The sequence below is a fragment of the Trachypithecus francoisi genome, unplaced genomic scaffold, assembly GCF_009764315.1.
Source record: "Trachypithecus francoisi isolate TF-2019V2 unplaced genomic scaffold, Tfra_2.0 Contig00643, whole genome shotgun sequence".
NCBI classification, from domain to species: Eukaryota; Metazoa; Chordata; class Mammalia; order Primates; family Cercopithecidae; genus Trachypithecus; species Trachypithecus francoisi.
This window is the reverse complement of record NW_022680789.1, coordinates 1-23148: the sequence shown is the minus strand read 5'-3', so window position 1 is coordinate 23148 and position 23148 is coordinate 1. Positions and strand designations below refer to the sequence as shown.

The 23148-nt window shown below is 52.1% G+C and overlaps 1 protein-coding gene and 1 long non-coding RNA gene across 5 annotated transcripts in view; one reads left to right on the top strand and one right to left on the bottom strand.

Annotated features, from left to right (window-relative positions):
* Positions 1-22461, top strand: part of LOC117087317 — a 50501-nt gene extending 28040 nt beyond the window's left edge. Inside the window, exons 7-10 of the long non-coding RNA XR_004438760.1 lie at positions 15143-15285; positions 20801-20936; positions 21220-21709; positions 22397-22461. This is a non-coding gene — a long non-coding RNA (uncharacterized LOC117087317). The remainder of the gene's footprint in view (positions 1-15142; positions 15286-20800; positions 20937-21219; positions 21710-22396) is intronic.
* LOC117087293 (ral-GDS-related protein-like) lies at positions 66-10878 on the bottom strand. 4 transcript variants are annotated; one of them, XM_033217346.1, is made up of 14 exons: positions 10726-10878; positions 10132-10288; positions 7961-8138; positions 6417-6610; positions 5954-6276; positions 4981-5187; positions 4508-4611; positions 3999-4068; positions 2357-2431; positions 1797-1871; position 1515; positions 1182-1204; positions 711-832; positions 66-202 (listed from the first exon to the last, which is right to left on the bottom strand). In XM_033217346.1, the coding sequence occupies exons 1-14, from the start codon at positions 10864-10866 to the stop codon at positions 163-165; spliced, it is 1710 nt and encodes a 569-aa protein (XP_033073237.1). In that variant the 5' UTR covers positions 10867-10878; the 3' UTR covers positions 66-162. The 4 variants fall into 4 exon arrangements, with proteins under 4 accessions (XP_033073237.1, XP_033073246.1, XP_033073255.1 ...); XM_033217355.1 differs by lacking the exon at positions 10726-10878 and having other exon boundaries at positions 7961-8134; positions 10179-10351; XM_033217364.1 differs by lacking the exons at positions 7961-8138; positions 10132-10288; positions 10726-10878 and adding an exon at positions 6726-6889.
* Positions 22462-23148: the final 687 nt, after the last annotated feature.

The following is a 23148-nucleotide window of genomic DNA, read 5'->3' as shown; positions in this document are numbered from 1 at the left end:
AGCAGGAGCAGTTGGTGTTGAAGAGCAGGGGCCAGATGCAGCTGAGCTGCCAGCCACCTAGATGTGGTTCCCTGGTGTCACGGTCTGGGTGAAGGATGGTGCAGAGCCGGTGTTCTGGCCAGCATCCCAGTGGGGCCCCAGCCACTGCAGGATGTTTCCAGCCTACTGGGATTTGGGCTCCAGCTGGCAGGACAGCTTGTAGCTGCAGAACAGAGAGGTAGCTGTGAGGCCACCATGAGCCACACATCAGGTTCCCTCTCAGTGCCTGCCCAGCTGGAATCCTGAGTCTCCAGCAGTCCATATGCAGCACGGTTTGATGCTGGCCATGGAATCATGGCCATAGGCTCTCTGCAGCTCCCCACAGGAGAGCCTCCTCTAGGCCAGGTTGGGTGGCTCACACCTGTACTGTCAGTACTTTGGGAGGCTGAGGTGGGTGGATTGCTTGAGGCCAGGAGGTTGAGACCAGCCTGGACATCATCGTGAAACCCCACCTGTGCCAGAACAACAACAGCAGAACAACAGGACACGGTGGTGGACAGCAGTAGTCCCAGCTGCTTGGGAGGCTGAGGAAGGGCTTGAGCCCAGGAGGCAGATATTGCAGTGAACAGAGATGGTGACACTGCAGTGCAGCCTGGGTGACAGAGCCAGACCACGTTAAAAAAAACACAGAGAGCCTTCTCCCACCCTCTGCCCATGTGCCAGGCCCTCACCTCTCCTTGTCACTGAGCTGCTCCATTCTTGAGAAACAAGTGACAAATTTCTCCAGAGGCCGAAATTTGTAATTCATGGCAGCCACTTGGAGCAGCTGCATTTCCTGCAGAACTCGGACCTCCTAGAGACAGAGGACAGGATGCTGACAGAGCCTGGGTGGAAGATGCTGAGGGGCCCTTTGACAGGCAGGGAGAAGGGGCTGGTCTCTGGGGCCATTCTCTGAAGGGGCCCCATGAAGGCCCCAGCCTGTTCTCAGAGTTGGATGTAAACAGCCCCTCCTGCAGGAATTGGTCTTTGATTCCAGTGCCTTTCCCATTTTGTCTACTGTATAGGTCTCCTCCTCCTGTGTGTGTCAAACCCTCCCAGTAAACCTAAGATGTAGAGGATGGAGCCAGGGAGTGTCTTGCCCAGGGTGGACTGTGACGTCCACATCCCCACCCTCATTCAGAGTGAGTGCCCCAGCTGCTCACCTTCCTCCTCTTGTTGGTGTTGCCTGGAAGGCAGACAGAGTCCATCAGAAAGGTCCCTGGCCCACAACCAGCCCCGCCCCACCCGTTCCCATGCTGCACTACTGCCAGGGCCACAAGAGTCAGGGGATGTGCACATGACAGAACTTGAACCTGCCTCAGGCTCCGGGCTCTAGGGCAGGGGACATGGGAGCTGAGGCTCAGGGACCTTCTGCCCCAACCCTCTGTGATGACAGACAGAGAAACTGAGGTCTCTCATAGAAAGAAAGTGCTCGGTTACCCTGGAATTGCCTGCCCTTGGAAAGGCTCAATTTCACCCTCCTATTATGGGACTACCCTAGGGAGAGGCTGAGTCTGGTTCAGCCCACACTTCAGCAGTGTTGCAGTCAGGCAGCTCTGCAGCTTCACCACTCAGAGATAGGGACTGGTGGCTGCCATGGAGCCTCTATCAGTCAGAGGTAATGAGATGAGTCTGACACCCCCACCCACAGGAGCAGCTGTGAGGCTCTCAGGAGAGGAGATTTTCCAAGGGCTGAGATCTAAAGGCTCCATCCAAGCCCTTCTCCTCCCAAGCCTCAGGATCCTGGTTCCCAACCAGCCTGCCCCAGGCTCACTCACATCCAGATTGTCCGGGATGGCCGAATCCAACCTGCGTAACTCAGTCAGAAAATCCCCCAGGAAGGGGACCATGCCCTGTGCCATGGAGGAATGGGTAGATGGGAGGGGTAGTGGTGATGAGTATTGACCCTCAGGTGCCTGCCCAAGGCCCTGTCCCATGAAATCCCATCAGCCCCTGTGTCCCAGAACCCCCGTCCCCAGGTCTCCCAGTTGTAGCAGCCAAAGACCCTCAGCTGCCCTTTCCAGTTCTCTGCCTCCTCTATTCCAGCTGACCTCCAAGTCTAGCAATCACTCCTAGTTACCTCTATGGTGGGATTTTTACAAGTCACAGGGGCCTGTGGTCCCAGCCTTACCCTTCCCCACATCCACTCTGAGTTCTGCTTTCCCAGACCCTTGCTCTGGTCTCTCCAATGGAGGTTTTCCAGGCCTAGTGGCCATAGGAGGGCAGGGCTGGGGAGGAAGCCCCCACTGTCTTGATATGGAGGTCTCCAGCTGTTGGGGGCCAAAAGAGCCCTGTCCTCCGATCCCCTGCGGTCCCTCCATGTCACAGTCTCACTCACCTTCTTCTGCCTCCGCAGCCTCATCTGGGCTCTCTGGGGGTTCCTCTCCTGGGTGGCCACCTTAAAGCTCCCCGTCTGCCAGGTGTCAGGGACAGGGACAGTCAGGCTCTCCTCCCTTCCCCCAGTTACACCCCAGCCACCCCACACTTGGATCCCCAGGGACTGGCGTGAGCCACCTGGCACAGTGCTCATACCACCAGCCCAGCTCCACACTCCCTGTGTGTCTCACCCGATCATGCAGCCAGGCCTCCCTGAGACTGTTTCCTCTTCTGTAAAGAGCCATGAAACCACAGCTACCTCACAGGGCCTCTTGAGTGCTCAGTTCCCTGCAGCTGTTGTCATTGTTCTCCCCCTCATCCCTCTGAGGAAGAACCATTCACGAGCACCCTCCAATTGCTTTCTTTTCTTGAACCTCATTTCCACCCTGTGAGGCCTGCACTACTGGCTCAGCATCCCTACATTTTCCAGATGAGGAAACAGAAACCCAGAGCGGGCAGTGACTCCCCAGGGCCCCAAAAGAGAGGGCATCTCCTCCCCCTACTGGAGGCTCTGTCTCGGCTGCCTTCACCCCACATCCCAGCACCACCACCCATCAGGGTCTTGTTCTCTGGAGTCTCTGAGTGTCTAGGACTCCAGCCTTGCAGAGTCGTGATGGAAAAGGCGCAGGGCATTTTACGAGACCTGGTTAAGTGGCACCTGCGTATCTGAGCCCCACTGGAGTCTCTGCCACACAAACTGGGTTTGCGCCATGCCAAATCCATGGTTTGGCCTCGCCAATGATCCCCCAGGGGAGTTCCGTGCACAGAACTCTCTCTTCCTCCACTCAGGATGTGGCCTCCTGAGGCGACATCTCTGACGGATATGGCAGGGTTTTCCAGAATCCTGGGTGGGGTGACATGTTGCCTTCTCATTTGCATGGAGGTTTCTGAGATCTGGTCAGGGAGGATCCCCTAGGAATGCATGAATCCCCCAGATACTTGTCATGAGCATGTGTCACTGCTAACTGGTGAGCATCCTGTGACATGACAGTTTTCAGATGTCTGCAAAGGGCAGAGCGGGGAGTCCCAGCAAGCACATACATCTGTCCTGAGGTTGCCCATTGGTACCCATAGCTGGGCTGTCTACTGGACTCCCTGGCACATGAGCTTCCTCTGTTGTCATTCCCTCTTTCCCCCAGTGTGGGCAGAGGCCCCTTGCCCATGGAAGTGTGCTGCAGACAGAAGCAGCAGCAGAGGCCTGGCTTCCTGAGGAATTGCTGGCCAGTTTGAGGAAGGAAGAAAGTCCCACTTACAGTGACCACCCCCAGCCTGGAGGAAGCTCCATGCCAGCAGCATGGACCAGCATGGGAACCAGAGCCCTGCTAGTGCTGCAGCTCATCACTCCCGCTCAGCAGCCCAGCAGCCATTGCCACATCCCATTTCCAGGGCCTCCTGCCCCCGTGCTCCCATGTGCCCATGGACCTACACACCTCTCCTCCTGTTTGCCCAAAGTAGGCCTGGAGGGAATTTTTCAAGTCCACTTTCTGTAGGTAAGTCAAAACATTACCAAATAACCACTGCACACCGGGTCCAATGCCCTTCCAAACTCACTCTTTTCTCTGACCCTTAACCACTTGTCCCGCATTTCCCAGACTCCACTGTACCTTGATCAGCAGGTCCCTCTTCACTGCAGTGTCTTTTTTGCAGAGTTCTTTTAGATATTTTATGCTTTTGCTATTGACAGAAGAAAGAAAAAAGGTAAATTTGGGAATCAGGGGGAGATTTGTGAGTTCCAATCCCTTTTGTTTGAAAATCCAGTGAATCTCAGCTTCCTGCGTGAGAGTTTCCTGTGGGGCTATCTGATGACAAGGGCTCCAGAGGACCAGGGTGGGACTGTCATCCTCCTCCCCTGGGCCATCTCTACTTCACATGAGCCTCTGTGTGTTCACAGTTAGCTTCCAGCTGGACACAGTTCCACTGCTGGGTACAAATACCTGACACCCTCCAGTTGGCTCCAGTCTGTTCCAGGGCAGCTTAGTGACCACACCCACCAGCCCATCCCTGCCTCCAGCATCCCTGTTCTCCAAGAAGCTTTCAGAGTCGTTGAGGGCACATGGGGAGACCTATGGGTCCCTAAGTCAACACTGGTACTCCCTTGGAGGGAGCTCCTCACCTGGACACTCCTGCCCACATCTTGTGTAGCCGATGTATTGGGTTGCTGTGGAGAACAGAGACAATGGCATGCACCGAGGAGAAGTTGTTGAGGCTTAGGCACTCCTGGAGAGGGAAGAATGAGCTGTGAGGTCCAGAGTTGGAGTCAGACCCACTTCAGCCTCAGCCCCCTCTGCTGAGATCTCCCTTCCTGAATGAAGCAGAGGCCCAGGGAGCCTCAGGAGGGTACACCTGGGGCTGAGTGAATGTCACTCATCTAGAAAGATTTCAGTTCAACCCAAGGAAGATCCCAGGTCAGAAGTGAGCAGCCACCACTGGGCCATGGGGGTCAAGGTCAGGGAAGCTCTGGGAAGAAGGGCTTAGGGGATGTGCAGGGCTCAGGCTAGAGATACAGATGCCAATCCTGAAAGCCAATGGAGAAGAGGTAGTTCCCCATTTTTAGAGAGGGAATTCCAAGGCCCAACCATGGCTTACCCTGGCCACCTTGATCCAGTGCTCCACCACCCTGGCCCTGTCCCGGGCCCTCATGCTGTGGCAGGAGGTGGTGACACTGTTGGTGAGCCTGTTGAAGTGTGCAATGGTGGCACAAACTGTGGGTGCCACGAGCTCACTCCCCTTCTGATGTCGTTGGCCCCACATGGAGCCCAAGCATTTGTAGAGCTCTACCTTCTTGAACAGCTCCTTTGGGGGAGGAGGAGAGTGTCACGGACACAGCACACCCCAGCACAGAGTCATCCACAGTCCCAGGCAGGAACTGAGCTCACAGTCATCCACAGTCTCTGGCAGGAATTGACCTGGAGCTCAGAAAGCTTTAAAATATGCTCCAGAATTGGGGGAGTCCCTGGGTTTGGTTTTCTGCCCACTGAGGGCCCTGAATGCATTGTGGCCCAGAACCCAACAAGGGTGGGAAGAGAGAGTGACGTTTTCTCCCAGGCCATCCACACTCCAAGAACTAGAAGGTAGGTCAGGCCTCCTCATCCTGAGGCCTCGTCTTCTTCCCATCCCAATCAGCCCTCTACTCCTTCTCTCCCTACTGGTGCAGTTTCCTTGCAGCAGCTGCAACCTTGGGCTCTGTTTGGGTGTCTGCCATATAATCTAGTATGCATCAGGTACCTAACAAGTGCTGAGGGTGGTGAGGCTCCTGAGCAGCTGGGTGAGTGACCCATGGCCCTGCCTGTCCCTCAGTGATCACCTGCCCTGTTCTGCTTTCTGCCCATCCCCTGTCATTCAGTCTGCACAGTCACTCTGTGCAGCTGGCACGGGTGATGTCTCATCTCTGCTGTCTACATGCAGACAGGGAAGGCTTGTGTGAGGAAAGTCATCCAGATCCCATGGTTGGTAAGAAGTGGGACTGAAATTGGACCCAGGGCATTGGCCGCTCCTCGGGGAGAGGCTGGTCTGAGACAGCTGGTGCCAGAGCCACAACCTGCTAAGCCCAGCTGCTCACCGCATCCATCAGGGGCAGCTGCTCTGCCAGCAGCCTGGGAGGGAAGGTCGTGATGTCAGGCAGCTCCTCAGTGGGTTGGCTGTTGACAGTCCCGGGACAGGGAGAGGGGGACTCTGGGGCTGACTGCGGCTCCAGCACTGTTCCTGGAGGGGACCCTTGCCCTGGTGCTGGTTCTGGTGCTGGTGCTGAATGTAGATATCCTGGTGCATCCAGGGTTGCACATGACTCTGGCTCCAGAGCAGGCCGCAGGTCCACCAGCAGTGGTTGTGCTGGCTCCAGGGCCAGCATTGTTAATGCGTGTTGCCCAGGAGGTGGAGCAGGATCTGGAAAAAGAGAAAAGGTCACCACACAAGTCACTTTTCCCTGGAATTTCCAAGTGCAGAAATGACTAGATGGAATTTAAGGGAATTGTAGTCCCAAAACACCACCCCCAGAAAGTCTTCCAGACTGCAAGCCTCCTCACCTTCTGGCTTGGCCTCCTTGGACTCTGGAAGCACCAACTGGCCTAGAACAATTTCCTGATGGTCCTCCAAGCCCAGTCCAGGCCAGGCAAAGGTCCTGAAGGCCAGGTTTATCCAGAAAGCTGACCATTTCAGGGCCTGGCAGCAAACTGAAGTGTTTTCAGGGGGCCAGGTGAACAAAATGGAGGTGGTGGTGCTGGTGATGGAGTGAACAGCTGAGTCAGAGGCCTGGCCTTCTCCCACACAACCCTCCAGGGCACCCTTGTGTGGTTCTGGGTCCCTGGCCTCTTGCTGTCTGTGTAGAGGACAGCCCCAAGCCATCAGTGCTGTCCTGGCCATGTAGCAGGGCTGTACAGACCCTTGTTCGCCCCAGTGTCCCACTGACATTCTCTTTCCAATGGCCCTGGAGCACAGCAGTGTGCACCTGGGCACTCAAGACTGCAGCTCCAGGCTGATTTGTGAGCAGCTTGCTCATCAGAGCTCCAGCTTTGGTTCCCCTGGTCCTGGGGTTAGGAGGGTAGGGACAGATGTTGGGTGGAGGAGGACAGGGAGAGCTGGGAAGGCACGGTGCTGGGGATGGGGGTCTCAGTGGCCTGTTGTGACCCGAGCCTCACCTCTCCTTTGCAGGGGACCTAAGTCTCCATTTACAGAACTCACTATTTGCCTCTTGCAGGGGAAGTCCCCTGATGTCTGCCTTGTCGTGGGAATTATAAGACATATGAACCCCAGGGCTCCTTTACTCTCCCCAGCCAGAGTCCACATATTTCCCCCCATGTTTTGTGAGTGAAGAGGCCCTTCAGAACCCTAAGTCTCCCCAGTTTTTACTTGTTACTGGGCTCCGTCATTCTAGTCAGAATCTGGGAGGATGCCACCATACGTAGAGGAGGCCATGAGGGTTTCACTTCTAACATTCTGTAGATATGACCTGTTTATTCTGTCTACTGTGAGCGCCTGACTCTGAGTAGAATTGAGGCCCAGGGATTGTCATCTGCCTTGTTGATGAAATTATGCCAAGTCACAAGAAGAACGATGCACAAATGAGGTGTTTTGTATGTGTGTGTTGAATGAGTGAACAACCATTGGAGAACCCCAGTGAGCCTCTCTAGATGTCTGAGTGGGCCTGTGGCTCCTTTTTCAGCATGAAGGGACCCCTCTTCTGTCCGTGTCAAGGAGAAAGTCCAGCCGGAAGGAATCTCAGACATCCTTTACCAATGCCATTGCAGACTGCTTTCTCTGTGCCTTTCCAAACAGCAAGAGAGATGGGCCATTGTGGCAAAATGCTGAGAGCTGCTTCAGTGAGTGGGAAGAGAAATGTAATAAACATGAATCACAGCACCCACAGCAGATTGTCCAGTGTTTTAGGCTCTAGGGACCCTTTGATTGCCGTGTCTTAGATCATTCAGTCCCTACAAGAACCCTGTGAGGTTCATCTTCTCACTACTCCCTGTTCCAGAGGAGCCAACTGAGGTTCCAAGAGGTGCATCTTCAAGACACAGCCAGTATGGGACAGAGGCACCTCCGTGCCTTGGAGGGGATGGACACTCACCTTCTAAACAGTAGTTCCAAAAAGTGTGGCACGGTGATAAAGTCCCAGGAGGGACCCAGGCAGGTGGCATAGGAGGAGATGGGTTTAGTTAGAAAAGCTGGAACCAGGGACTCCAACAGTTTCTCCCCTGTGTCGGGCTGGAAAGTTGGCATCCTGCACATCTCATTTTCATAGTAGGGGGACAAGGAGGGACATGGGAGTCAGTGGTAACACCATGAACCACCAGAGGATCAGGATCTGGAATTCACACCAAGAAGCACCAACCCTTCAGGGACTTGTGCGTGTGGAGAACCTGGGTGCCCATGGTGAAAAGGGTTCTAGGCTTTCAAGGTAAAATTGCATGTGAGGATGGAGAAGGATAAAATGATTCATGCCTTCAAGGCATTGGCACGGTGAATGTCAGCTGTGGGGCTGTATCAACAGCCTGCATGAAGAGCATCATCCCTGCAATCCTCAAAAATCACTTTCATGGTGGAGAAGAGGAGACGCGGGCTTTTGGATGTCAAATGCTTGCTCAGCATTTGACAAGGTGGGTCAGAAGAGAGCACCTTCCTCAGGGAGGACTGGATGAAATTCTCTCTAGGCCACCTGAGGCTCCACTTCTGATATGGTAGGGAAGGGCCTGGGGAGGTCTCATCCCCTCCTTATTTCAGTGACAGCACACCAGACAAGATGCTCTAGAAGAACCCTTTGACTTAAAGGGATATGATTGTTTTTGTTCTTTAACATGAATGTGAGTCTGGAGAAACAGCTACGGCCATCCCAGCCCTGGCTAAGGGGAAAATGCAGGAAGACTCCAGGGTGGGAGGAAGTGCATCCCAAGGCCCAGGATCTGCCAGGTGACTTGTGGAAGAGAAAACGCAGGCAGGTATTGAAACCGGGAAAGGTTATGGAAATGTATGTTTGAAAGTGGAAATGAAACAAGGTGATTTTCTTTGCCACACAGCAGATTGGCAAAAAGTTAAGAGCATGTTAGTATTCAGGGGAGGTTGCATTCAAAGAAGCAGCTACCTTCAGAAGATGCTGGTGACCCTGTGAGCAGCTGGAGCCCTTTTGGAAAGTCAACTGACTGTTGAACTTGGTATCTGCGCATCCTTTCACCCACATATCCCTTTCCCGGGTGTGTGTCTTCCGCAGGGGATTTGTATATTTTATGGGTTGAATTATGTCCCCTCCCCCAAGTGTAACTGTTTCTGTTTTCAACCCCAGAGACTCAGAATCTGACTGTGTTTGGACATAGAGTACTCCAAGAGGTAATTCAGGTGAAGTGAGTTTGCTAGTGTGGCCCCTAATTTAATATGTCTGGGGTTCTTACAAGGAGAAGTGGTCAGCGCACAGAGAATTTCAAGAGAGAAGACCCTGTGCTGACCGCGATAGAAATCAGCCATCTCCAAGGCAAGGAGAGAGGCCCAGAGAAACCACCCCAGGCTGACAGCTTGACATTGGACTTCCAGTCTCCAGAATTGTGAGGAACCAGATTTCTGTGGTTAAGCCCTTCCGTCAGAGTGCATGTTATGGCAACCCTGGGAAACTGCTCCAGCCTATTAGGACACACATAGGATTATGCTGCCTGTAGAAAGGCTGCCTAGAAAGGGAATTTTATCACGACAGGCTCCACCGGCACTGAGAGGCTGACCCGCTGTGGAACATGGCCTCCCTTAAGGAATATTACAGTGACATGCGAGCGTGCAGCTCCTGCCCAGTGGGTCTGCAGGGATGAGTTCACTGAGATGACACTTTAAACACAGATGCATAGAGTCGCTTCACCTTCTTTTGTTGTAATCACCACCCCACCAACTTGTTTGTGTAGAAGTGTTGGATTTTAAGTCCTGGAAGAGGTCGGCAGGGCAGGGGAGCTGCCTGTTGCCGGAGCTACACTTAGGGTGGGGATTTAAAATGATAACAGTATGAGTATGTTGCTACAGTGTTACCATCATACCCAATTCTGGTAGCAACATGCTGAGATACTCCTGGAATAGCATCAAGTGAAAACAGAAGGATTTTCTCTGATCTTCCTCTGATAGGTGAAAGGAAGTAACCAAGTTGCCACTGGGGATTAATGGTAGCCAGATTCCTTTGGGAGAGGACAGTGGCTCACTCAAGTGTGAAAGCCCTAGGACAGAGCCTAGGGAGTCCCCATATTTGTGTTTGAGTCCTGGGCCCACCCTGGTTTTCTGGAGTCCCTGTCTGTGGAGACCCTTCTGTGTCCAGTCTCACCCCAGAGCAGCACTGTCTGTGGTTGGTAGCAGGGGGCCCCTTCCCTTCTTTGAAGAAGATGGAGAAATGGAATCCATCCAACAGCTTCTGCTTGATCTGCTGTGTGGAGCTCTGCAAAGAGAGTGCCCGAGAGCCGGGCCAAGAGGTTTCAGTGGCCTGTCTGGCTGACCCCATAGTGGGATACCCCCATTAGAACTCCTCCCTGGCGCCCCCTTTCCCAACAGGATTTGGCACATAGGAGCATCTCCATAGACCTCCAGCCAGAGGAGGTTGAGATCTCTGGCAGATGACAGCTCTGGGTCTTGGGATTCAGATCTGAGCAGACAAACTGTGTCCTCGACACTCACCTTCCCATCCTGAAGGCACGGCCTGGGCTGTGAACCTGACATACTGACCAGGCTCCAAACCCCCGGCAACCTACCTGCTCCTGTCCAGGGAGGGCCCCTCTTCTCCTGTTTCCCCCAAACACATGGGGAGGGTCTCAGCACTGCCCTGATGGACACAGCTGAGGTCTGGCCTGGATGGGCCTGCCCTGGGCCCTGTGTTACCTGTGGGTGCCTTCTGGCAAAGGGCCAGAGGCGTTGAGGGTGAGGGTTGAACCAATGTCTATATTCTCGGGAAACAGTCTCATTTTGGCCTCTTCTGCGATGAGGAGGTTGGCAGCATGTCGGGACACAGCAGGAGAACATGTTGTTCTCTCGAGTGTCAAATACCAAGTGAGCTGGAAATGGGGCTGTGTGTATAATATGGGGGCCTAGTTACCAGAATTCTAAGTTCTGTTGGTGTCTGTCAGTAAGGAAGTGAGGTCACATCTTGTAGGTTCCATCCTGTAAGTGCCTCCTTTCCATGAGACCTACTCAAAGGCCCCTCTAGGCTTCTGGCCACTTACCCTCCCCCGTCAACTCCTTACCTTTCACCGTTACGCCAAAGTGTGCCCCTTCAGCATCTTGGGAAGACCTGGATGTAACCAGGGTCCCAGGTTTGAGGAGACAGTTCTGGGTCAAACAACCTTTATCTTAGCAGTTGTGAGACCCTAGAGAACTCTTTTGCTGTTTTGGGCCTTCCCATCATGCACAATGGGGGTTATGCTAGCATCTTCTTCCTAGGGAACTCATGAGGTGTGTTTGAGATAGATCTTATAAAACTCATGGTGTGGTGTTCCCTGTAGATATTGCACAGACTTAGAGATGGAAGAAATACAAAAAGGAGTGAGAGGTAGCATGGAATATACCTCCAGTGGGCCTGGGGTCCACAGTGTGATCTCAGGAGAAGACACTTTTGCTCTGGGCCTCCTCTTTCATGCTGCACCAGTAGAGGTTGAGATTAAATGCAATTCAGACATCCTCCTCCTCTGACATTGCACCTTCCAGTGCCTTCCCATTTTATTTAGACCCAGACCCTGTGTCTCATCTCAGCCTAGGTTGGTAGTATCCACAAAGACAGCACTGAGGGGTTAGTGACTCCCTTCTGAATGATGGAATAGGACACAGGTGATGGAATAGCACTTCTGGGGTAGTTCAGGATGTTACACCAAAGAGCCATAGCCTGGGGAGCTCATCAAAAACAGAATTATGTTTCTCCCAGTTCTGGAGGCTCAAAGTTGGATATCAGGGTACCAGCCTGGTCAGGCCTTAGTGAGGACCCTCCCATCCCATTCACTGAGCTTTTACAGTGCTGTCCTTTCCTTGGAGGACAGCTCAAATTTAGGAGCATGGGTAGACCTCCATTCAAAGCCCGGCTCCCACTTGTAGCTTTGTGATCGTGAGGAAGTCATAGGACATCCCTGTGCCTGTTTTCTCCTCTGAGAAATGGTTTAATGAGAATTGCTTCCCTTTTTAGTCACAGAAAATAAAGCATGTAAAGAAGTTAACTCGGTGCCATTGGGCAGAGAGTGAGAGCCCAGCAAACCAGAGAGATCAGCTTGGCCACAGCAGTGGTGAGGAGTGTGGAGAGTGGGTGAGGCTGGGGCAGGAAGCAGGCCAGCCTGCCAGAGCCCAGGAACAGGTGAGGGGCAAGCGTGGGCTCCTCTCCCTGAATTCTCAGGGGACGTAGACATGCAGGAGCTGTGGGGAGCACAATCACCAGGTCTGTTCTCGTTGCCCTGGTTCTCTCCGTATCTGACGTGGTCCCAGGACACCCTCTCCCTGTGTTTCCTCTCTGCCCTGCTTTCTTCCTGGCTGCCCTCCCAGGACTCATTTTTGTCCCTGGTCAGGAGGAGTCTTGAGGTAACTATAGGCTATTAATAACTCCTCTGAGGTTCAACCCGCCGTTTGTTGAGACCTGTGAGCTTAGTCAGAGCCCTCCTCCTGCTGGGACCTGAGAGAGGGCTGGAGGGAGCGGACAGTGCAATGGCAGTTTTCCCTGGGGTGCCGCTCCAGGCCCACTGGCAGGTATCTGCTGAATTCAAGCTTTCTTTTGGGTCTCTGGGGTTCTGAGGTGTGATTTTCCCTCTGAAGACAGGTGGAGCCCCTGGTGGGTGCCGTCGCCTCAGAAATGGGTCCCCCTGAGCTGGGAGCTGTGCTCTACCCTCAGTGTCCTAGGACACCTCACACCTGGCCCTGTCCATTCCAGCTTCCGAAGCCCACAGAGAGGGTCTGTAGAAATTGGTAGATATGAAAGGGCTACAAATAAGTCATAGGAAGTGTATTTACATAACTCAGTGGTTTTCAGCCATTACTATACATTTACTTCAGCAAAGGAGATATTTTGAAATGTGAATACCCTGTATCACCCTGCAGAGATTTGGATTTATTTGATGGGGCAGAAAACTGACATCTTTGGTTTTTTGTTTGTTTGTTTGATTGTAACAGGATCTTGTGTTGTGGCCCAGGTTGTAGCGCAGTGACATGATCATGGGCACTGCAACCTTGACCCCCCAGGCCCAAGGAATCCTCCCTTCTCAGCCTCCCAAGTGGCTGGAACTATGGGCATGTACCACCATGTCATGCTAATTTTTGTGTTTTGTAGAGACAGGGTCTCACCATTGCACGCAGGCTGGTCTTAAAGTCCTAACCTCAAGCTCTACTCCTGCCTCTGCCTCCCACAATGCTGAGTGTATCTTTTAGGATCTTCTGTAGTGCTTTGAATAGGCACCCAAGCAAGAAGGCTTTGCTTGCAGAAGGCTTGTGGAACCCTGTTGAGGCTGCATCTTCTTCACAGCCATCAGATTGTTCCCTGAGGTGTCTGCTTAGCAGTGCACAGGCTATTTACATCAAGGGCTTTGGGGAACTGTTGTGTTTGGGGGTTGGCTGGGGCATGAATGTTGGCTGTGGGATCTGTCACAACCTGGTCCTATGGGACACCCAGTCTAGGATCCTTCTTCCCAGACCACCATCCTGCCTCTCACCACTCCTATGGCAAGAGGCCAAAGATCATGACCCCGTGGACAGAGGCATCCAGGTGCAAGACTGATGTTGGGTGAGTCATGTGGGGAGGAGCGAGGCACAGCTGCTTGCTGGAAGTGTGTTGGGAAGTATTGGTCGCCAGCTGTCACGTCCTCCTGTTTTGCTGAATCCTCGTGATCCTCACTTGGAGTCTGGGTCTCAGAAGAGTGTGGTCCTGGGTTCTTGGCTGGCTGAGCTGGTATTCTTGCAGCCTCTTTTGGGCTCTTGTATGTGAGGCCTGACCCGAGTTGCTTCAGGAAACCTTTGCCCCTGAGGCTACCTCCTTCTTAAGAGCAGAGACTTTGTGTGGAGATCTGGCTGGCCTTTCTAGCACCCAGCCTGTCCTGTCCTGTTATGTCTGGGTTTGAGGCCGTGTGGAGGGGTCTCTTCCCATAGAGGAGGCAAGGCCAGTCGTGTGGGTCAGAGTGAAGCATGGCGATCCCAGCTGGCTGTGCCCGGCCTTTGACTGGAGGAGTCTGAGAATGACCAGGCCTGGGGAGCTGCTCTTCCTGGGAAACAGCTGGTCTCCTCCCCTATTGTGGAGTTTCTGAATGTGACCCAGAGTGTGCTGGGCCTCTGTAGGCTGTACTGGGTGTAGCTGTGTGATTCAGGCTGAGAGGTGCATGGGATCATCTGCTCTGAGCCAGGTAAGGCCCGGACAGGACTGGGGCAGCCCTCAAAGAAGCCAGGTCTGATGGGAGAGGAGGCATGGATAGGGAGGGGACAGGGTCACCAGGGTTGTGTGTCACCTGTTCTTGCTGCTTGGTCTGCCCTGGGAGTGAGAACAGAGGTGGAGGCTGCTGTGGACCCACTTTGGCTTCCCGCAAGCAGGTGTTCACGTGGGGCACAAGGCAGGTGGGGGACAAAGCTGGTCTCTGAGGTGTTGAGTGGTTCTTTGTATGTCTTTGTCCTTTTTCTCTCTGCTGTCCCCAACAGCTCTGCTGTACCAGCCCATTGACCAAATACGTCACTGAGAGCATCCTGGTCCTACGCACCAGTGTTAAGGCCCCTGAAGGGCCAGAGAGGGCTTAGGAGTTTCTGAGAAGCCTGAGCCCGGTGTGGGAGGGCACCAGAGTCACTGAGAACAGACCATTTGAAAAGTCAGGCAGAGGGATCCTGGGCCCTGAGTATGCCTCCCTGGCCTGTGGTAACCATGCCAACAGGGCCAGGGCCTCAATAGAGCTTAGCTACAGAGCTTGACATTTGGCCAATTGCTGTCAGTGGAGGCAGGAACGTCCTGCTTCCCCAACCCCTGTCTTTTGGTCTCCAGGATCCTTGGAGCAGCTGCAGGTTGGGTAGAGGGGTGTCTCTCCCAGCTGCTTGGTGAGATGAGCCTCCACCTGGCTGCCTCTGCCAGGGGAAAAAAGTCAAGACTGCAGCAGGGAGAAAAGCTAGCTGGGGCCCTTTTAGAGTCAACCCTGCTGCTCTGATTCTAATTTTCAGTTCAGATTTTGCAGGCATGAGTGTGGGTCCCTGAGTGCCTGCCCTTTGAATTCTTTTGGTGAGGACTGAGCACTCCCCAGGGGCTTCTCACTGAGCTCCAGGAGCACGGCCCCGAATTCACCACCTCACCCCTTCCCAGGAGCTGCCAAAGTGCACACCTGTGGACCACCCAGACTGCCTGCCACTACAGGATGTCCTCCGCATCTCCCAGCACTTCTTTCCAACATCAGTGAGGACATTGATCCCTCTGGACTGCAGTCACAATGGACTCCCCAAGGGCAGGTGAGCTCAGAGCTCAGCAAGGCCTCACACTCAGGTTGAGGAGCCCGGGGTGGACCAGATCCCCAATTTCTTCTCTTACGGCACAGGTATCACTTTGTGCCCCTGGTCTCTGCAACCCTGATCCCCCATTCCCAGCCAAGGAGAAGTCTTTGGTCCTTGGTCACCCTGATTTGATTCCCTGTGGCATTTTGGGCCCTAGGCTGAGAGCTTTAAGCCCAGTGTCTCAATAATTTTCCTAAGAATCCAGTAAGCCAGAAGAGGAGACAGGCCTGGAAAGTCTCTCCATGTCCATAACACAGTATTTGAGCTGTGTCAGAGCTGGATTCTTTTACTCGGGTGGGCTGTCTGGATACCCCAGGCATTGTTCCCCAGACCAGGGAAATCAGCCTGTGGGTACCTCATTCTTGATTGCAGACACCCGCCTCTAGCGAGTGTGACGCCATCAGGGTGACCTGGGAGGCTGAGGGAGCAGGAGATCTCAGCCGCTTTAGATTGGCCTGCACAAGCAAGAGTCAGGGAGTGAGCCCCACAGAGGGAAAGGCTAGTACTAGAGGTAGCCAAGGCCATCCATGATGCTGGAGCATTTTACATGAGCTCCTGGATGTCAGACAGCAGTTCCCTGGGGGCCCTTCTATATGCAAGGGTGGGGGTTAGCCCAGTGAGGGGAAGCAACGCTCAGCATTAGAGGCACAATTCACCCCTGTGGGTCAGCAGCCTGGCCCAGATCAAAGGCTTCCTGATGGACAGAGGTTGTTAAGTGGCCCTTAGGAGTGAAGACTGCCTGGATTCATGCTCATGTGTTACATTTGTGAGTGAGGGGCGGGTCTGGAGAGTGTCTGATGGTGCATAGGGAGCTGTTTCTGTGCAGTTGCTGGTGCCAGTTTACAAAACCATGGAATGTCACTAGTTTGCTTTGGTCTGGGGATATCTGAAAAATCTCTGGAAGACGTAGCGTAGCATAGATTGCAGGTCATTTAACTGTACGCTTTCAGTACACGCACCTACATATTGCAGTATATGTAGGTCACACGGTGTGTCATGGAGACAGGAAAGGCTGGGACAGATGGTCACAGCCCCAGAGAAGCCCTCCTGACCCTGAGGGTGGCTGAGGGGAAACTCGGGAAATCCACATGGAGTAGAAACCATCTGGAGCCCAGGTGAGAGGTGGCTACAGGTTGTCCCAGGACACTTCTGTGGCCCCACTGAAGGCAGCCTGGAGTCTCCCATCCCCTGGGTGTTCTTTTTATGAACGTGTCCACCATACATGAATTTGGGTTTGGTTCCCTTGTTGTTCTTGTGGTTCTGTATTTTTGTGTGAATGCCAATACCACGTTGTCTGGATCACTATAGCTCTTTTATGTCATTTGTAATCAGGGAGCACAATACATCCATGTACTTTGTATTTTCCAGTGGTGCGATTGCTAGATGACATAGTAGTTGTATTTCTAATTCAAGGAGGAACTGCCAACTATTGCTCATAGTGCTTGACCTGGGAGGCAGAGGTTGCACTGAGCCAAGATTGTGCCACTCCATTCTAGCCTAGGCAACAGAGGGAGACTCTCCAGAACAAAACAGAGATTCTCTGTGATGATGACTGCATCAGCCCCTCAGGAGGGAGCGCTTCTCCAGGGCAAGGTGAGGGGAAGCCCAGTGATGGGAGTGCTGCCGAGAGAGGAGTCAGTTCCAGTGGCGGGGGCCCTGGGCTTTGGCCGAGGACTGTGCATTGGCAGCTGCTCTGCCTCTCATAGCCCTTCCAGCTGCACACGTCGTGAGTGTCAGTGTGCAGTCACAGGCCTGCCTCCTTTGGGCCACTCTGTGGCCATGATTTTTGCCTATGGGGCAGGGTAATTTCAGGATTTAACTTGATGCGCTTGGATGTTCTTAGCCCCAAGAGGCAGCTCTTCTTATTCTAGCCTTTTGTTTTGTTTTATTTTGTTTTGTAGAAATGGGGTCTTGCGATGTTGACCAGGCGGGTCTCAAGCTCCTGGGCTCAGGTGATCCTCACACCTTGGCCTCCCAGTGTGCTGGGATTACAAGCATGAGCCACTGTGCCATGCTAATTTCCTTACTACTAGTTTTTGTATAGCTAGGGTCTCGCTGTGTTGCCCAGGCTGGTCTCGAACTCCTGGCTGCAAGTCACCCTCCTGCCTCAGCCTTCTAGAATGCTGGGATTACATCCCCTTCTTACCTTCTCTGCCAGAAGAGCCCCCGTAGTGTGTGAGTGCTGAGTCATGCCATCTTCTGGGTGCTGAACGGGCTTTGCCGCTCTGGTCCTGGGCTCCGTATGTGGACGTGATCTGTGTGAACAGCTACTACACTTGGTATCATGACTACGGGCACCTGGAGTTGATTCAGCTGCAGCTGGCCACCCAGTTTGAGAATTGGTGTAAGACTTATTGCAAACCCATTATGCAGAGCAAGTACAGAGCAACAGAATTGTAGGGTTTCACCAGGTAAGCGGTGTGGAACTTTGTGATTGTGTGTTCTCTCTGGGCAGAGGTGTCACTCACCTCCCATGGCCTGCCCTGTGCCCACTACAGTGCTCCCCTTCCTTCACCTTTGGGCTCCCCTCCCGCTACCCCGTCCACGTTCCCTTCTTGCCAGCAGCCAGGCCTCTGCCCCAGTCGCTTGGTCCTCAAAAGTGGCCTCCTTACCGGCCTTGTTTCCAGACAGCCTCCTATCACCCATGCCCAAGTGGTCTTTCTAACTCCTGACCTCAAGTGATTTGCCTGCTTCAACCTACCCAAATCCTGGGATTATAGATGGGAGCCACCACGCCTGGCCTGTCCTCATGTTTTTATCCCTCTCATTTTTTTTTGTCTTCCTCACTAAAGATAGGTTGCTTTATCTTGTGGTTTTTTTTTTTTTTCATGTGGATTCCTGAACCCTATGCAGCCCCTCGTTCCCTCCCCAGCCAGCTCACACTCGTTTGTCACAGCTCCTGGGACTCCCGTTGACACATAAGGAACAGCCACCCACAGTGACTGCTCTGTTCTGTTTGCACCCTTAAATTTATCATGCTTACAGAAAGCCACTTCTGCGAACTAGTCAAGTAGGGGGAAGTGGCTCGTGGATATGCACCCTTGCTCATCCTCTTTGAAAAGGTAACCAGCTCTGATTTCTTTTTTCTTTGAGACAGAAGTTCATTCTTGTCACCCAGGCTGGAGTTCAGTGGCACAATCTTGACTCACTGCTACCTCCGCCTCCTGGTTCAAGCGATTCTCCTGCCTCGGCCTCCCATGTAACTTGGATTACAGGTGTGCACCACCATGCTCTCCCAATCTTTTTTTTTTTTTAGTGGAGAGGGGGTTTCACCATGTTGGTCAGGCTGGTCTTGAACTTTTGACCTCAAGTGATCCACCTGCCTTGGCCTCCCTAAGTGCTGGAATTACAGGCATGGGCCACCATGCCTGGCCCCAGTTCTGAATTCTTAAGAAACTCTCGAGAGGTTCTAGGTCAGCACTGATAGACCTGGGTGCTGCAGGTGCTGGGTGTGGTGGCTCACACCTGGAATGCTAGCACTTTGGGAGACCAAGATCAGAGGCTCTCTTGAGCCGAAGAGTTTGAGACCGGTCTGCACAACATAGACCCCATCTCTACAAAAAATTAAGATTGGTTGTGGCCAGGTGAGGTGGCTGACACCTGTAATCCCAGCATTTTGGGAGGCTGAGGTGGGTGGATCACGAGGTCAGGAGTTCGAGTCCAACCTGACAAACATGGTGAAACCTCGTCTCTACTAAGAAAATACAAAAATTAGCTGGATGTGGTGGTGTGTGTCTGTAATCCCAGCTACTGAGGAGGCTGAAGCAGGAGAAATGCTTGAACCAGGGAGGCAGAAGTTGTAGTGAGTCAAAATCGTGCCACTGCACTCCAGTCTGGGTGACAGAGAGAGACTCCGACTCAAAAAATTAGAAAAATAGAAAATAAAATTAGTTGGTTTATGGTTGTGCTTGCCTGTAGTCCCAGCTATTTGGGACGCTGAGGTGGGAGGATTGTTTGAGCCCAGCAGGTCAAGGCTGCCGTCTGCCATGATTGCACTACTGCGCTCCCACCTGGGGGACAGAGTGAGACCTTGTTTCAAAAAAGAACCCTTGCAATGATGGAAATGCCCCATATATGCACTGTGTGAAATGGTGGCCACTAGCTACATGTGGCTATTGAGGTCTTGATATATGACTGGAATAGCTGAATTTATTTAGTTTAATTAAAAATAATTTTTGAGACAGCCTCACTCTGTCGCCCAGGCTGGAGTGCAGTGGCATAATCACAGCTCACTGCTCAACCTCCTGGGCTCAAATGATCCTCCCTCCTCAGCCCCCCAAGTGGCTGGAACCACAGGCATGCGTCACCACACCTGGCTAATATTTAAACTTTTTGTAGAGACTGGGTCTCACTGTGTTGCCTAGGCTGGTCTTGAACTCCTGGGCTCAAGTGATCCTCCTGCCTTGACCTCCCAAAATGCTGGGATTACAGACCTGAGCTGCCATGCCCAGCCTGGTTTAATTTCATTTTACATACAACATTCATACATTATCTATTTATTTAAGATACGTTTCGCTCTGTCACCCAGACTGGAGTGCATGATGCAAACACAGCTCACTGAAGCTTTGACCTCCGGAGCTCAAGCAGTCCTCCCACCTCAGCCTCCCAAGTAGCTGGGACCCCATGTGTGTGCCACCATGCTTGGTTATTTTTTGTAGTTTTGTAGAGATGGGATCTTGCTATATTTCCCAGGCTGGTCTTGAACTCCTAGGCTCAAACAGTCCTCCCACTTCACCTCCCAAGTGCTGAGATGACAGGCATGAGCCTTCATGCCTGGCCCAAGGCATATATTTACTTCTAGTTAGTTCAGCCTTAAGACTGTACCAGCATATAGAGATGGAAAAGTGAGATGAATTGAGTGTCAAATAACATTGATAAATAAAGCAGTTACTAATTAATGACTTTCTTTCTTTCTTTTCTTTCTTTATTCCTTCCTTCCTTCCTTCCTTCTTCCTTTCCTTTCCCTTTCCCTTCCCTTTCCCTTCCCTTCCCTTCTGTCTTGCTGTGCCCATGCTGGAGTGCAGTGGCATGATCTCTGCTCACTGCAAGCTCCACCTCCCAGGTTCACACCATTCTCCTGCCTCAGCCTCCTGAGTAGCTGGGACTACAGGCGCCCGCTACCATGCCCAGCTCATTTCTTGTATTTTTTGTAGAAATGGGGTTTCACTGTGTTAGCCAGATGGTCTCAATCTCCTGACCTCATGATCTGCCTGGCCTCAACCTCCCAAAGTGCTGGGATTACAGATGTGAGCCACCATGCCTGGCCATGTTGTTTTTATTTAAACCTCCTTTTTTATTCTGGGTTAGATCATTCCCTGGCTGTCTTTACCTTAGCATTAATTAGTCCTGCAGTCACTACAGCCCCCTATGGGATCAGATATTTTCATCACCATCAAGTGGATCTTTATTTTTTATCTAATATTTACAATTCTGCCAGTTCTGATTCTTAAATATTCTTTGCTTTGAATTCCAGGATCCATCTCTGATGTTCAGTGAAGACTACTAGAACAGTCTGCTGGAGCAGTACCATCTGGGTCTGGATCAAACATGCAGAAAATACGTGGTTGGAGAACTCATCTGGAATTTTGCCGATTTCATGACTAACCAGTGTAAGTGGCAGTTTGGCTCATGGGATAATGTACCTGTCCTCAGTTTTTCAGGTTGCCTTGCCCTTTCTGGATATTTTGGTTGTAAGAATATTGGAAACAAAGTGAGGAAGCTGCTTTAATCCATGTAGTTGCGCTGAGGATTTCCTAGGTAAAGGAAGTTGTGCTTAGGACGTAGGAAAGCAGTCAGGCCTCCGCTTCAAAAATACAGTCAAAAAGCAAACAGGAGAGTCTCCTACAGTGAGATGGAAATGGCTAGCTTGCCTTTTTCTTGTCTATTTCATAGCCAAGGAGGAAGGAAAAACTGGACCTCATTATGGATTTACTTTTGGGATACACTGATTATTCCAGAGGAAGGTACAAAGTCTGAGAAGCTTAAGGTATTTCAGTATGTTTTATATTACTCACTTGCAAACAGCAGGCTCATCAAACACAGGTGAGTTTCAACGTATCTGAATATGGTAGCATTTAAAAGTCTTCATAGGGGGCATGGTGACTCATGCCTGTAATCCCAGCACTTTGGGAGGCCAAGGTGGGAGGATCCCTTGAGGCCAGGAGTTTGAGATCAGCCTGTTAAGCATAGCAAAACCCCATGTCTACAAAAAATAAGCACATTAGCTGGGCGTGGTGGTGTGTTCCTATAGTTCCAGCTACTTGGGAGGCTGAGGCAGGCAGATCGCCAGAGCACAGGAGTTGGGGGCTGCAGTGAGCTGTGATTGCACCACTGCACCTGAACCTGGGTGACAGAGTGACACCTGTCTTAAAAAAAAAAAAGGGTCTTCAAAGACCAGAAGATCTGTGCTGTCACGTTGGGTAACAGGGGCTGCAAAGTTTGCAATGAATGTTTCCCTTTTCTTGTCAGTTTATGGACTTACCATAAACTCAGACAGTTTGGTGGGTTGGAGAAGGATATGGTGATGGCGGGAGTTACAATACGTTACTTATAGGGGAAGACAGGCTTTTGAAAGGTTAATGCTTAAAAGTGAGAATGGAAAAGGGATGAATGAATGAACAAGATGGGAAGAGGTAAAGGGAAGAGGAGAACAAGAAGCTCTTCTCTGCATGGCACCTGGGATGAATGGTTTGTGGGGACATCCCTGATGGCAGTTTTGTGGAGAGGTGCAAAGATCTCTGTGGTAAGAAATGAGCTGTAGGCCCAGCGCAGTGTCTGACAGCTGTAATCCCAGCACTTTGGGAGGCCAAGGAGGGCGGATCACCTGAGATCAGGAGTTCAAGACCAGCATGGCCAGCATGGAGAAACCTTGTCTCTTCTAAAAATATAAAAACTAGCCAGGTCTGGTGGCAAGTGCCTGTAATCCCATCTACTCGGGGGGCTAAGGCATGAGAATCACTTGAACACAGGAGGTGGAGGTTGCAGTGAGGGAAGATCATGCCATTGCACTCCAGCCTGGGCAACAAGAGTGAAACTCCATTTCAAGGGAAAAAAAAACAACAAAAAAAAGAGGGTCTGGGCGCAGTGGCTCATGCCTCTAATCCCAGCACTTTGGGAGGCGGAGGTGGACAGATCACGAGGTCAGGAGTTTGAGACCAGCCTAGCCAACATGGTGAAACCCCGTCTCTACTAAAAGTACAAAAATTGACTGGGCATGGTGGTGGATGCTGGTAATCCCATATACTTGGGAGGCTTGAACCCAGGAGGTGGAGGTTGCAATTAGCCGAGATCGCACCACTGCACTCCAGCCTGGGCAACAGAGCGAGACTCCACATCAAAAAAAAAAAAAAAAAAAAAGATTAAGTGAAGAAGGAGTAGGAGGAAGTGGAAGAAAAAGAAGAAATAGCTAGGTGCGGTGGTTCAGGCATGTAATCCCAGCAGTTTGGGAGGGGGAGGAGGAGCAAGAGGAGGAAAGGAGGAAAAGGAAACAGCCAGGCCAGTCGTGGTGGCTGGTGACTGTGAGGAGGAGGAGGAGGAGGAGGAAAAAGAAATGGAGGAGGAGGAGAAAGAAACAAACAGCCAAGCCTTGTGTAGTGGCTCATGCCTGTGAGGAGGAGGAGGAGGAGAAAAAGAAATGGAGGAGGAGGAGAAAGAAACAAACAGCCAAGCCTTGTGTAGTGGCTCATGCCTGTGAGGAGGAGGAGGAGGAGGAAAAAGAAATGGAGGAGAAGGAGGAAAAAGAAATGGAGGAGAAGGAGGAAAAAGAAATGGAGGAAAAGAAAGAAAAGGAGGAGGAAAAAGAAGTGGAGGAGGAAAAAGAAA

Excerpts from the sequence above, each read along its gene's own strand:
- LOC117087293 (XM_033217346.1), bottom strand. The coding sequence starts at position 10,866 with ATGTTCTCCTGCTGTGTCCCGACATGCTGCCAACCTCCTCATCGCAGA. Across the intron at positions 4,612-4,980 it reads ACTGGATCAAGGTGGCCAGG|GAGTGCCTAAGCCTCAACAA; the intron begins GTAAGCCATGGT and ends TTCCCTCTCCAG. Across the intron at positions 2,432-3,998 it reads AGAGGGACCTGCTGATCAAG|ACGGGGAGCTTTAAGGTGGC; the intron begins GTACAGTGGAGT and ends GACACCTGGCAG.